The sequence below is a fragment of the Schistocerca nitens genome, chromosome 9, assembly GCF_023898315.1.
Source record: "Schistocerca nitens isolate TAMUIC-IGC-003100 chromosome 9, iqSchNite1.1, whole genome shotgun sequence".
Classification (NCBI taxonomy): domain Eukaryota; kingdom Metazoa; phylum Arthropoda; class Insecta; order Orthoptera; family Acrididae; genus Schistocerca; species Schistocerca nitens.
The window spans coordinates 113,482,256-113,496,559 of record NC_064622.1 but is presented as its reverse complement, the minus strand read 5'-3'; the positions used below and the strand labels follow the sequence as shown (position 1 = coordinate 113,496,559).

Sequence of the window (14,304 nt, the reverse complement as noted above, 5' to 3'; positions counted from 1 at the left end):
TTCTGCTTATGTCATCTGCTCAGATTCCCTGAGCGCCATCCAGAGCCTCAGTGCTCCGTACCCGGTTCACCCTTTCGTACACCGAATCCAACGCTCTCTTCAGCAGCTGGTGGACGTCGGTACGCCGGTTAGCTTTATGTGGGTTCCTGGCCATGTCGGTATCCCTGGGAACGAAGCTGCAGATGCCGCGGCCAAGGCTGCGGTCCTCCAGCCTCGGACAGCTTCTTGTTGTGTCCCTTCGTCCGATTTTAGCAGGGTCATTTGTCGGCGCGTTGTGTCGCTGTGGCATGCCGATTGGGCTGCACTTACCGACAACAAGCTTCGGGCCTTAAAACCTCTTCCCGTGGCTTGGACGTCCTCCTCACGCCCTTCTCGGCGGGAGGAGGTCGTTTTAGCAAGGTTAAGAATTGGACACTGCCGGTTCAGCCATCGCCATCTGCTGACGGCTGCGCCGGCGCCGTTCTGCCCATGTGGGCACTTGCTGACAGTTCGTCACATTTTAATGTCCTGTCCCGATCTTAAAACACTGCGCCTCGATCTTAACCTGCCTACTACTTTAGATGCCATTTTCGCGGATGACCCACGAGCAGCTGCTCGTGTTCTTTGTTTTATCAATTTGACAAACCTCGCTAAGGACATTTGATGATGTTTTTTAATCCTATGCCTGTCAGTCTGTCTTTTATTGTGTTTTCCCTTTTAGTTGTTGTTGTCAACTTGTGCCTCGCGGTGCATTCTTAGAGTAGTCAGGGCGCTAATGACCATTGAAGTTGTGCGCCCGAAAACCACAAAAAAAAAAAAAAAAAAAAAAAAAAAAAACCAACATTAACATTGTATTTATAGCTATTATACAACTTGCTTGTCTCGAGGTCTTCCCTTCTCAGAATGTTTCATATTATTTCATGAATATAGCTTCTTCAATAAGATCAATAAATCATATTGTGGTGTCACTGCACAAATTGTACAGCTCCTTTGCCATTTTTCAAGGGTTCCAGCAGATTGTTTGATTAGATTAGCTGTACTTTTCGTTCCAATAGATCCATAGTGAGAGATCCTCCAAGGTGTAGAACATGTCAGACAACAAGTATGCATAGTAAATATTTATGAAAAAAAATTTGTATACTAATATACCTTGCACAGAGCCTAAGTGAAACGGTACTTATGGATGTGAAAAAAGTTTAAAAAATCTTAAACGATAAGGTGCAGTCAGATGAAAATAAGACTGATAGAAAAAAGTAAATAAACTGTTTGTTGTTTCAAAAGTAATGTCAAGAGTGCTAATACATTTATCTTATTGTGAGACAAGACAATCAGTGCCTTCATGGAAAAATGTTGGCAGTTGCCTACAGAACCATGATTGTGCCCAGGCATGCACCGCTTCGTCTGAAGGAAATTGCCAGTCACAGATTTCTGTCTCCAGGGCTTAAAAGATATGGAAATTGCATGGGAAGAGGTCGGGACTGGAGGAGGATGTGTAAGGGCTTCCCAGCAAAACTTCTGCAGCATAGTTGAAGGAACTTCGGCAATATGTGGGCAGACTCACAATGGAATGGCATATTGTTTGAATTCATTATACATGTTCATGAAAATTGCTATCATTTATACAAAGTTTTGTGTAGTAGTTATTGGACACATGATGCAGAGCCCCTAAATCGATGCGTACTTGCAAAGTAAGTAAGGGTGAAAAAGGCTTTCTCTTTACAGCGAATGTCTGTAATCCAAGAATCGTAGCAAAGAAACAGAAATGTTTATGATGACAATTTGTCTGGAATACAATAAATGTTTGTTTACATCATTTCTAAAAAAAATTTATTGATGCATGTTCAATAGTATCTGCTCAGGAAACTCTAAAGTGATCTATGAATGTGTTTATTTGTAACAAATCATTCCTACAAAGAAAATGGTCCTGAGTTTTGAACATTTTGTACAGAAAACCAAGCAGCAAGTGATGGACTTTTTGTAGTAAATATTAATTCACTTGCAAAGGAGGTGGAGTGCAAAAAAAATTGTTCCCTAATTGCCTCCTTTCCATCGAAGCATGGTGAGTTGCTTTCACTTGATGATCAAAATCTATGCTGTCGTTCGTAGACATAATTATGGCGGTCAAAGTTGATAGTATTGGTGTTTGCTGGTTCTTAAATGTGGTATGCAGGCTAGGTGTTAAATGAAACTTGTGAAAAATGCCCTTGTAAATTTATTGCATCATCATAAATTAACACTTTTATTGCAGCACCAAATAAAAGTATAGCAATATCTGAGGACTGCTCAAATATTAGATGAATGATATGTTAGAAGGTTTTACACGCTGGGTTACTGGATGGATAAGCTAAAATTTTACTTTAAATCCAATGAATGGTTGTAATTGGGCAAAGGACTACGGTGATACTTCAATTATTGTGAATTGAAGGGAGAAAAAGGGATCCTAAAAGGTGCTGCCAGAAGCATAGGTTGCTGTATGGAAAGTTTAATGACAGTCATGGAGAACATGCATTTTGATGTGCAATCCCTACAGTGGAACAACCCCATGTGTCTGACACATTCAAAACATTTACCAAAACTGAAGATTAAAATCAGCTAAATTGTAGGATGAACCACAGACCATTCACTGCTATTAAAAACTGTCACTGATTATATCAGATGTGCTATATACTTTATTTTTGTTTTTACAGGGATAGAAGTGTACCAGCTCTCGAAGATCGATGCAGGTCTCTCGAAGATGATCTAGCGAAAGTGGAGCTTAAATGTCAAAAGCTGAAAGCTGCCAATGAGGTATAACACTTTGTTATGTACAGAAAACTTGGCTCTGAAGCAAAAAGGCCAACACCACAACACATTTTTGACAGACAAGTGATTTGAAGTGTGAAACCATTTTTGTGCAGCTGTCTTTCATGTGAATAATTGTAGTAACTTCAGCTAATTTGTTGAGGCCCTCAGGTGTTGCCACAAATGATGTCACTGAAACCTGTCAATATTCTACACAAAGTTCACTGCAGTGTCATATTTACAAATGAGTAAGCAAAACCTTTGAATAGTGTACAGAAACTCTGGCTCTCGATGAGTCTAACCTGGTGCCTTAAGCACGTCATCAGCTGTAAGACCTGTGGTATAAATCCTTACAATAATGGGCACACATGCTCTCTGTTAAGACACTAGGGGACCAACTGCCAAAATGTACAGTAGAGAACTAAAACCCTCTTGTTACGGATATACATGTTTCATGTCGTGATGTGTTACATATTCCTCTTAAACATAAGAAAATAAATTATTGTGTTTTGGGGGTGGTCAAAACAACTGGTGAGCAGAGTATGCAGAATATGGAGGAGAGAGGATGGAAGGACATGACAGGAATCATCAACCACCAGTCAAAGAAATCCTCCTCCATCCATAAGATGGACAGTGTCTGTGGGTTGTGATACCAAAACTTTAAGGCAGATGCGGACTCTGGATCAGTTTCTAAAGCATCTTCCAGGGAGTTTTCTAGTTTCGCCACCATTCCTCTGGGTGTGGAGAGTTTGCTCCGAGTGGACAAAACAATGATTCTATCACTTCCTCTGCTTATAGATTGGAATTTCATCTTAGAGGCAACTCAGTTTAAGGAAGTGTATTTAGTTTCAAATAAACTCCTAGTAAACTATATGCTTTGGAACTAATAATTTCTCAAATCATCTTCCTCTCCAGCTCCTATAAAAATGAATGTCGGACAGATCGAAGTCTCACCCTGACATTGCTCAAACGGTTGACTCTGACCTGGATCAGGTTGATAAAATGTTATTGTATTAATGGGAGTAGAGTTTAATTTTTGTACTAGTGTGTTGTAGTTTCATTCTTCACAAAGCTCTTAATGAAGTTTGTAAACGCAACTATATCAACGTACTACTTGCAGTAGTGTCTAACATGAACAGAACAAAAAATACAGCTGGAAAAAGAAATTACAAATCTGTGTTGTAGAAGATAGTGGATTAATGTCAAACTGTGCAAAACACAACCTGTAAATCATTCTTGCAGTTCTCTCTCTCTCTCTCTCTCTCTCTCTCTCTCTCTCTCTCTCTCTCTCTCTCTCTCTCTCTCACACCTGGGTGTGCATCAGTCAGAGTAAGAGCTAAAGATTTATGTTTGCTCAATTGTCAGAAAGCTGTGCTTTAGACCCTGAAACTTAGCAAATTTTTCTTATAGATACTTCCCCCATGAACCATGGACCTTGCCGTTGGTGGGGAGGCTTGCGTGCCTCAGCGATACAGATGGCCGTACCGTAGGTGCAACCACAACTGAGGGGTATCTGTTGAGAGGCCAGACAAACATATGGTTCCTGATGAGGGGCAGCAGCCTTTTCAGTAGTTGCAGGGGCAACAGTCTGGATGATTGACTGATCTTGCCTTGTAACATTAACCAAAACGGCCTTGCTGTGCTGGTACTGCGAACGGCTGAAAGCAAGGGGAAACTACAGCCGTAATTTTTCCCGAGGACATGCAGCTTTACTGTATGATTACATGATGATGGCGTCCTCTTGGGTAAAATATTCCGGAGGTAAAATAGTCCCCCATTCGGATCTCCGGGCGGGGACTACTCAGGAGGACGTCGTTATCAGGAGAAAGAAAACTGGCATTCTACGGATCGGAGCGTGGAATGTCAGATCCCTTAATCGGGCAGGTAGGTTAGAAAATTTAAAAAGGGAAATGGATAGGTTTAAGTTAGATATAGTGGGAATTAGTGAAGTTCGGTGGCAGGAGGAACAAGACTTTTGGTCAGGTGATTACAGGGTTATAAATACAAAATCAAATAGGGGTAATGCAGGAGTAGGTTTAATAATGAATAAAAAAATAGGAGTGCGGGTTAGCTACAACAAACAGCATAGTGAACGCATTATTGTGGCCAAGATAGACACAAAGCCCATGCCTACTACAGTAGTACAAGTTTATATGCCAACTAGCTCTGCAGATGATGAAGAAATTGATGAAATGTATGACGAGATAAAAGAAATTATTCAGGTAGTGAAGGGAGACGAAAATTTAATAGTCATGGGTGACTGGAATTCGTCAGTAGGAAAAGGGAGAGAAGGAAACATAGTAGGTGAATATGGATTGGGGGGAAGAAATGAAAGAGGAAGCCGCCTTGTAGAATTTTGCACAGAGCATAACTTAATCATAGCTAACACTTGGTTCAAGAATCATAAAAGAAGGTTGTATACCTGGAAGAATCCTGGAGATACTAATAGGTATCAGATAGATTATATAATGGTAAGACAGAGATTTAGGAACCAGGTTTTAAATTGTAAGACATTTCCAGGGGCAGATGTGGATTCTGACCACAATCTATTGGTTATGAACTGCAGATTGAAACTGAAGAAACTGCAAAAAGGTGGGAATTTAAGGAGATGGGACCTGGATAAACTGAAAAAACCAGAGGTTGTAGAGAGTTTCAGGGAGAGCATAAGGGAACAATTGACAGGAATGGGGGAAAGAAATACAGTAGAAGAGGAATGGGTAGCTTTGAGGGATGAAGTAGCAAAGGCAGCAGAGGATCAAGTAGGTAAAAAGACGAGGGCTAATAGAAATCCTTGCGTAACAGAAGAAATATTGAATTTATTTGATGAAAGGAGAAAATATAAAAATGCAATAAATGAAGCAGGCGAAAAGGAATACAAACGTCTCAAAAATGAGATCGACAGAAAGTGCAGAATGGCTAAGCAGGGATGGCTAGAGGACAAATGTAAGGATGTAGAGGCTTGTCTCACTAGGGGTAAGATAGATACTGCCTACAGGAAAATTAAAGAGACCTTTGGAGAGAAGAGAACCACTTGTATGAATATCAAGAGCTCAGATGGAAACCCAGTTCTAAGCAAAGATGGGAAGGCAGAAAGGTGGAAGGAGTATATAGAGGGTTTATACAAGGGCGATGTACTTGAGGACAGTATTATGGAAATGGAAGAGGATGTAGATGAAGATGAAATGGGAGATAAGATACTGCGTGAAGAGTTTGACAGAGCACTGAAAGACCTGAGTCGAAACAAGGCCCCGGGAGTAGACAACATTCCATTAGAACTACTGATGGCCTTGGGAGAGCCAGTCATGACAAAACTCTACCATCTGGTGAGCAAGATGTATGAGACAGGCGAAATACCCACAGACTTCAAGAAGAATATAATAATTCCAATACCAAAGAAAGCAGGTGTTGACAGATGTGAAAATTACCGAACTATCAGTTTAATAAGTCACAGCTGCAAAATACTAATGCGAAGTCTTTACAGACGAATGGATAAACTGGTACAAGCGGACCTCGGGGAAGATCAGTTTGGATTCCGTAGAAATGTTGGAACACGTGAGACAATACTAACCTTACGACTTATCTTAGAAGAAAGATTAAGGAAAGGCAAACCTACGTTTCTAGCATTTGTAGACTTAGAGAAAGCTTTTGACAACGTTAACTGGAATACTCTCTTTCAAATTCTGAAGGTGGCAGGGGTAAAATACAGGGCGCGAAAGGCTATTTACAATTTGTACAGAAACCAGATGGCAGTTATAAGAGTCGAGGGGCATGAAAGGGAAGCAGTGGTTGGGAAGGGAGTGAGACAGGGTTGTAGCCTCTCCCCGATGTTATTCAATTTGTATATTGGGCAAGCAGTAAAGGAAACAAAAGAAAAGTTCGGAGTAGGTATTAAAATCCATGGAGAAGAAATAAAAATGTTGAGGTTTGCCGATGACATTGTAATTCTGTCAGAGACAGCAAAGGACTTGAAAGAGCAGTTGAACGGAATGGACAGTGTCTTGAAAGGAGGATATAAGATGAACATCAACAAAAACAAAACGAGGATAATGAAATGTAGTCAAATTAAATCGGGTGATGCTGAGGGGATTAGATTAGGAAATGAGACACTTAAAGTAGTAAAGGAGTTTTGCTATTTATGGAGCAAAATAACTGATGATGGTCGAAGTAGAGAGGATATAAAATGTAGACTGGCAATGGCAAGGAAATCGTTTCTGAAGAAGAGAAATTTGTTAACATCGAGTATAGATTTAAGTGTCAGGAAGTCGTTTCTGAAAGTATTTGTATGGAGTGTAGCCATGTATGGAAGTGAAACATGGACGATAACCAGTTTGGACAAGAAGAGAATAGAAGCTTTCAAAATGTGGTGCTACAGAAGAATGCTGAAGATAAGGTGGGTAGATCATGTAACTAATGAGGAGGTATTGAATAGGATTGGGGAGAAGAGAAGTTTGTGGCTCAACTTGACTAGAAGAAGGGATCGGTTGGTAGGACATGTTTTGAGGCATCAAGGGATCACAAATTTAGCATTGGAGGGCAGCGTGGAGGGTAAAAATCGTAGAGGGAGACCAAGAGATCAATACACTAAGCAGATTCAGAAGGATGTAGGTTGCAGTAGGTACTGGGAGATGAAGAAGCTTGCACAGGATAGAGTAGCATGGAGAGCTGCATCAAACCAGTCTCAGGACTGAAGACCACAACAACAACAACAGATAAAACTAATATCTAGGAACATGAAAAATTCACCGTTTGCAATAGTTGTCAATTCAACTTCAAAATGTGAAAGTCTCTAATAAATTCTATTTTATAGTGAATGTATGCAGGTGAACTATTTCACCGAAGATAGTTTGAAATACCTTCATGTTCTACATATAAATACTGTAAATGTACTCAATTTTTGATTACTGCTATTGCATACCATCAAGCAGAGCCTGATTTTGGAAGATAATGTGTGTAAGAACATGTTTTCAAAACAAAAAGTCCATGAGGACGATGACATACCAGTGCATTCGATGCTCTGGTGCCATGGCAGCTGTGGTCCGTTCATTGGTCTGTATAGGGTGAATGTCATTTGATGCAACATAGGACTCAACCATGGGACGTAACATTCCAAAAACCAATAAATGTGTAAGATTGTCTGCTAGCTAAAGCACAAAAGTTTAATTTTTTGTGGAGACATTACCATGGCAGTTTTACGGCGGATGTTTTGAACTCTAGTTGTGCCAAATACTGGTAATAAATGGAGTCCGAACTGCCTCACTTATGACACTGCTGATTTCGGCAAACAGTTAGGAAATATTTTGTATTAGATCTTGCTTGTTGTTTTCCTTTTTTATTTTGAAATACGTGGAGGGACTAATCCTGTTGCATCATGGAGTTTGTGTATAATCCTCACAACACCAGAACAGATCAAAGATCCCTGTGGCAGTTCTGCTTTCGCAGAAACCCAGAACATGGCTGCTGTCCTGGTGGCTTGATTCTAGTTTCTGAAGTTAAAATCTTCTGGATTGTTAGGTTGTCAATTTCTTCTAAACTATCGACGTTTCAACCCCTCTGCTGGAATCTTCTTCAGGATCTTGTTGTGTCCACTGTTGATTGAACACTGTCAGAGATCAGTATTACATTCTGGAGAAGTGGCATTATTGAGTAAAGTTCTTATGGCTACCATTGGATAGTAGTCGTCATTGGATATTAAGTGAAATGTGCCTGCAGTAATACTGAAGAAGGGGTTTTTTGGCTAAATCTCTTAATGAGCCATTTTCATTGGTTAGAAAGGAATTTTTCCTGCACTGTTGCTGGAGGACAGTTATCTGTTAAAATTCCTCCTGCTGCTCTTGGTGGACCATCATCGTTGGCTAGAAGTGAAATGGGCAGGGCAAGAAAGGGGCATGTTTGTCCAAAATATTATTGTCTGCAGAGGTGGCTTCCAGGGCAGTTGTACTGCTCACACTCTGCGGCTGGATATTCACTTCCTTGATGGCAGGGTGCCATAAACTGCCTTCTCTCTCTGTTAAGTTACTCTTTCTTTTTTGGGGCACTGAATGCTTGAGCAGAATTCTAAGGAAAAACAACATTTGGATCTCTTTAATCAGTCAAAACAAAACAAGACTTTTTCCACAAAACAGATGCATCTGATTGCCTCCACACTGTGTCATTTGTGAAATAACGTGTGGCTGTGGTAAAGCATATACAAGCAAAATGGGAAGAACTGTTAAAGAGTGCATTAAGGAACATGAATACTACATGTGGCTAAACATGTGAAATCGGTTGTAGCAAAACATCACGAGAACTGTGGCCTTGACATTGATTTCAATAACATACTTGTGTTGGCTAAGGAAACCAACATTTATAGAAGAAAAGTTGGAGAAGCAATTGAAATTTCTAAGAATGCTTGTAACTTCAATGGAGAGGAGGAGTGTATGCTTCAGGCATATTGGCTCCCTGCCATCAAGGAAGTGAATATGCAGCTGTGGCATGCAAGCAATATAATGTCCTGGAAGCAATCTCAGTGGGCAATAATATTTTGGATAAACATTCCCCCTCTCTTGTTCTGCCCATTCCACTTCTAGCCAATGATGGCAGCCCATCAGTAACAGCAGGAGGAATTTTAACCAATAAATCTTCTCCAGCATAAGTGCAGGAAAAATCCCTTTCTAACTAATGACAATGGCTTACCAATGTTAGCCAAAAGAATTTTACCCAGTAATTCCACTTCTCCACTGCAAGCATGGGAAAACTCTCCATTATAAGAGAACGTGACACTGGTTGCTGATAGTGTTCAGTCAGCTTTAGACACCACAAAATCCCAAAAAGATCCCAGCAGAGGTATCGAAACATCGATCATTTAGTAGTTGTATGACATGACCTAACAACAGAAGTTTTTAAGGTCAGTGACAATGGCCACAGAAGCCTACAGTTCTACATAATTCTAGTTTGTTTACGCTTGTGGCCTACTGCCAGTTCACTCTCTGCATTCTGCCCTAGAGCGACTGGAAAACAAAACCTGTCAGCATATTTAGACCACCTCAAAAATCTTCCTCTAACGTGCAAATAGTTACCTTGTATTCTATTTCTATACTAACTACCTTGTCAATCCTTTCCATAGTGTCAAGTGTGGGTCGCTTGGCTATGACTGGTTGTGAAAGTCCAAAATAAAATTCTACAGATTTTGTAATTATAAAATTGGCTGGGAAAAGAAAAATAAGGGGAGGGGAAAATGCTGCTGCATCTCAACAGAAACAACCATTTGTCAAAAGCTTAAATAGAGCCAGAAGAAGAAAAGGAGCAAAGACAGTTTTGGAAAAAAAAATGAAGCTTTTGCAAGAGCAAATGTTCCAGCCGAAAAGCTCCCCTACCACTTTTTCAAAGTCAATTTTAGAACACTAAGGCTTCATCTTCAGGGACATAGTGTGACGACCTTTTGAAATTTGTATGTGTGAACCTTTATAAACAAAAAAATTTAGATTTGAATTTCACCAAAAATAGATGTGAACTTTGCCAAAAGTCGATGCTACATTTTCATGTTGCTGCTTGTATCTGTTTGGAACATTATGTGATGTGGTTCAAATTCCTGGAACTTAACACAACTAAGGTAAAGAAGGGTAGTTAGACTGTAGCTATGAACATGAAAAATATAACGAAGAGAATCTGTAGTGAACTTCAAAGATTTTTATCCAACATTAATAATTTATTCATTGTTTGTACCTGAGCAGCTTAATGCTGGTGTTACTTTCCTGATAGCAGAGTGGTACATTCGTTTAATGATTCAGATATGGTAATAGACATTACTGGTAAAATGTAAATAATATAGGAATAAATGTGACAGCTCGCTGAATAGTAGAGAGTTGAGTCATTGACAGGCGCTTGAACAGAATGAAAACTTTGCTAGCTTTCCGAATGTGTGCACAGTTACTTATAAGGTAATACGAAACCCATATGCATCGCTGCAATAAGAACTTCATATTTTTAACCCTTTCCTTAGAATTCTGTGAGTGACAGTTACTCTGAGTCATCGTTGATTTCCTTTCCCTACTCTTAATGTAATGTTTTGATTGTGCTCTTATTTGTGTGTTATATTTTAGTAGTGAGGCAATTCATATAATCATTTGTTTACAGGCACTAAAGAGAACAACAGATTTGGAGCGTGCAGAGTGGAAGGAAAATGAAATGAAAGCTATTGCCTTGATACGTGACACTAAAGTAAAGTGGCAGAGAGATCAAGAAGAAAAACTTGCTGCACTCAGGAAGCAATTAGAGGCAAGTGCTCTTTATGAAGTACTGCTGACAGAAATTAAATAATGTAATGGGTGTTCGGTTAACCTCTTAAGTCAGATTAATTTAATAATGTTACTGTTAGTAAATAGAGGATAGTTTTCATTTTACTTTAACAATGAGAAAGTCAATGATATTGAAGGAGAAAAATAAAACAGTGGAAAATAGAGGATGGAATGTGACAATATTATGAAAAGGAAAGTCGCTACTCACCGTTTAACGGAGATGCTGAGTCACAGATAGGCACAACAAAAAGACCGTTCCAAATAAAGCTTTCAGCCATGAAGACCTTCATCAACAATAGAATGGTTTCAGTTGCCTTAGTCTGCAGTCATGTGTGCGAGCTACATTTGCACGTGTGTGTGTGTGTGTGTGTGTGTGTGTGTGTGTGTGTGTGTGTGTGTGTGTGTGTGTGTGTGTGTGTGTGTTGATAAAGGCCTTAATGGCCAAAAGCTTTATTTGTGACAGTCTTTTTGTTGTGCCTATCTGTGACTTAGTATCTCCGCTATATGGTGAGAAGCAACTTTCCTTTTCATAATATTGTGAAGGAGAAAAATAGTTATTTTGCATTATTTGGTACTGAGAAGAAAGCAAAACACACTAAAGAACGAAAGGCACTATGAATTGCCTTGTAAATACTATTTAATGTGTTTGTATATTTTGTCGAGCAAATAAATACTCTGAAATGTTTTGTTGGTACCTTCTCAGTTCTTTCACTCCTCAGCAGTGTGGAAAATTCACCATAGAACATTTATCAAGAACATCCAGTAAGAATTTTAGTTTAGCCATTAGTAAATACTACTAAAATTGTTTGTTCCTTTAGTAATGTGTGTAATGATTTATTCAACCCATCGCCTCCAGTTTTGTAGATCCCAACTTTTTATGGGATAGTATGTATCACGTAATATTTCTTCTTCCATTCAGTGCTGGGGGTAAGACACATGACATTACTTTAACATTCTGTCTAGCGTGTGATGTTACCTTCAGTTTCATTGACATCCAGTATGAATTAGTCTTTACACTATTCCACAAGATTTTGGGATTGCAGCCGGATCTCATTGACTTCTTTCCACGATATTTCGGCTGACAACCTTACAGCCATCTTCAGGCGAGTGTTTGACACTGGAGATTGCTAGTGCAAGTCACTCTATTTATACGTAAAAGTGCCGCCGCCGCGCATGCGCAAGTTACCGTAGCATGCGCGCCACCTGTCGATTCCAAGGCCCTCTACAATATTACTGCATACTAAGTTGGCCATAGCCGAACATTGCATTTCCACAGGACATACTATGGATTATTCGGCCACGAAAATCTTGGTCCCATCGAGATCTTTCTGGGATTCAGTTGTGAAGGAATCCGTTGAAATACGTTTAGCGGAAAATCTCATTAACCGTGATGGCGGCTTTTTATTGAATAAGGCCTGGGACCCATTGATTTCTTTAATTTCAACCAAAAGAAAACTTTTTATGGCTTCTGACATGTCGAGCGACAAGTAATTTTAATTTTAATATTGAAATTTTGCATTTTATTGTTTTGGACACATCTGCGTGCATGTTTTACTGTTTTTCACGCATTCGTTTGCGCTCCATAGATGCAGTAATATTGTAGAGGGCCTTGGAATCGACAGGTGGCGCGCATGCTACAGTAACTTGAGCATGCGTGGCGGCGGCACTTTTACGTTTAAATAGAGCGACTTGCACTAGCAATCTCCAGTGTCAAACACTCGCCTGAAGATGGCTGTAAGGTTGTCAGCCGAAATATCGTGGAAAGAAGTCGATGAGATCCGGCTGCAATCCCGAAATCTTGTGGAATATTCGATACGCCGGGAAAATTTCAAGAGTCACATCAGTCTTTACACTGCTTGTTTTCATGAGCCAAACGTGGATGGTAAAAAGTTTACTGTGATGTTTTTTTGTGGATTTAAAGACAGAATGTGTATGGGAAAAAGTGGAAAATGATATCGAGAAAGGAGGAAAAAGATATGAAGAGAAATTGGAAGAATGTTAGAGGAAAAGTGCGCAACAAGTGAGAAGTAATTTGAATTTATTGTTAATTTCTTGTGAAGACTAGTGATACATTCAGTTTAGTAATAAAATGATTTGATATTTTTGTAATTGCTTAGTCCCCTCTCCTCTTCTCTCTGTAGTTGACAGAAGCTGTTGAGAACATTGTTTACATTGATTTTGCTTCACAGATTTGATAAATCTTAGAAAGAACCCGAACCTGCCATATAATTGATTTTTAATTGTGTGACCGGCTTGTCAGAGACCATTTTCTAGTACAAATTTTTGTTAGTAGCAGGTGTTACATATGTGCATCACAAAACAAATGCTGCAATATATTGTTTATAAAGAGTATTTTATTATGCAGAGGTACAATTGAAAATAAATTATACAGCAGCTTCATGTGTTACAGTATGCCATTTCTGAAAAATGTTGATAATATAGCCAGTCTCTTCAATTGTTGTTTATATTGTTGGTCTAGCTGGAGCAGTAGTTAAGGCACTGGACTTCAGTTTTGGAGGAACACTCCTCTGATTCACATGTGACAATCCATTTTTCAGTTTCTGTGGTTATCTTGTCACTCAAGACAAATGCTCAGATCATTTCTTCAAAACATGCTCCGTTTTGTGACATCACTTATGAATTCCACATTACTAAGCAAAATGAAATGCGTGCCCTATACCAGAGATTGGTAAATTCAATAACATTTGTACAGACATTGTATCGAACATCTTTGAAAAATATTTGTAAACTTGTAAATGACTTTTACGTATAATTGACATGGAAACCTTTTGCCGTTCCCCCTCCCTCCCCGCAAAAGAAAAGACCGTAGCTAATTTTCTATTCAAAACTTGTGTAATCCAAGCTCATGATGTGGCTGATGACCTGTAGTCCAGTCAGTGAGTGCTCAAAGAGTGCATGAAATGTGAGAGTGAGTTTTTTTAAGGCCCTCATAAATGGTCAAACATTTTGTTAAACTTAATTATGCTTGTGACTTACCAAACGAAAGCGCTGGCATGTCGATAGACACACAAACAAACATGAACATACACACAAAATTCAAGCTTTCGCAACCAACCAACGGTTGCTTCGTTAGGAAAGAGGGAAGGAGAGGGAAAGACGGAAGGATGTGGGTTTTAAGGGAGAGGGTAAGGAGTCATTCCAATCCCGGGAGCTGAAAAACTTACCTAAGGGGGGAAAAAAGGACACACACACACACACACACACACACACACACACACACACACACACACAATCTGCTTTTTTTCCCCTA

At 39.5% G+C, this 14,304-nt stretch overlaps 1 protein-coding gene across 1 annotated transcript in view; it reads left to right on the top strand.

Moving 5' to 3' along the window:
• LOC126203773 (citron rho-interacting kinase) overlaps nt 1-14,304 on the top strand; it is a 214,406-nt gene that overhangs the window by 45,249 nt on the left and 154,853 nt on the right. Inside the window, exons 8-9 of the mRNA XM_049938141.1 lie at nt 2,667-2,766; nt 10,873-11,013. Of these exons, the coding sequence (XP_049794098.1) occupies nt 2,667-2,766; nt 10,873-11,013 (241 nt within the window). The remainder of the gene's footprint in view (nt 1-2,666; nt 2,767-10,872; nt 11,014-14,304) is intronic.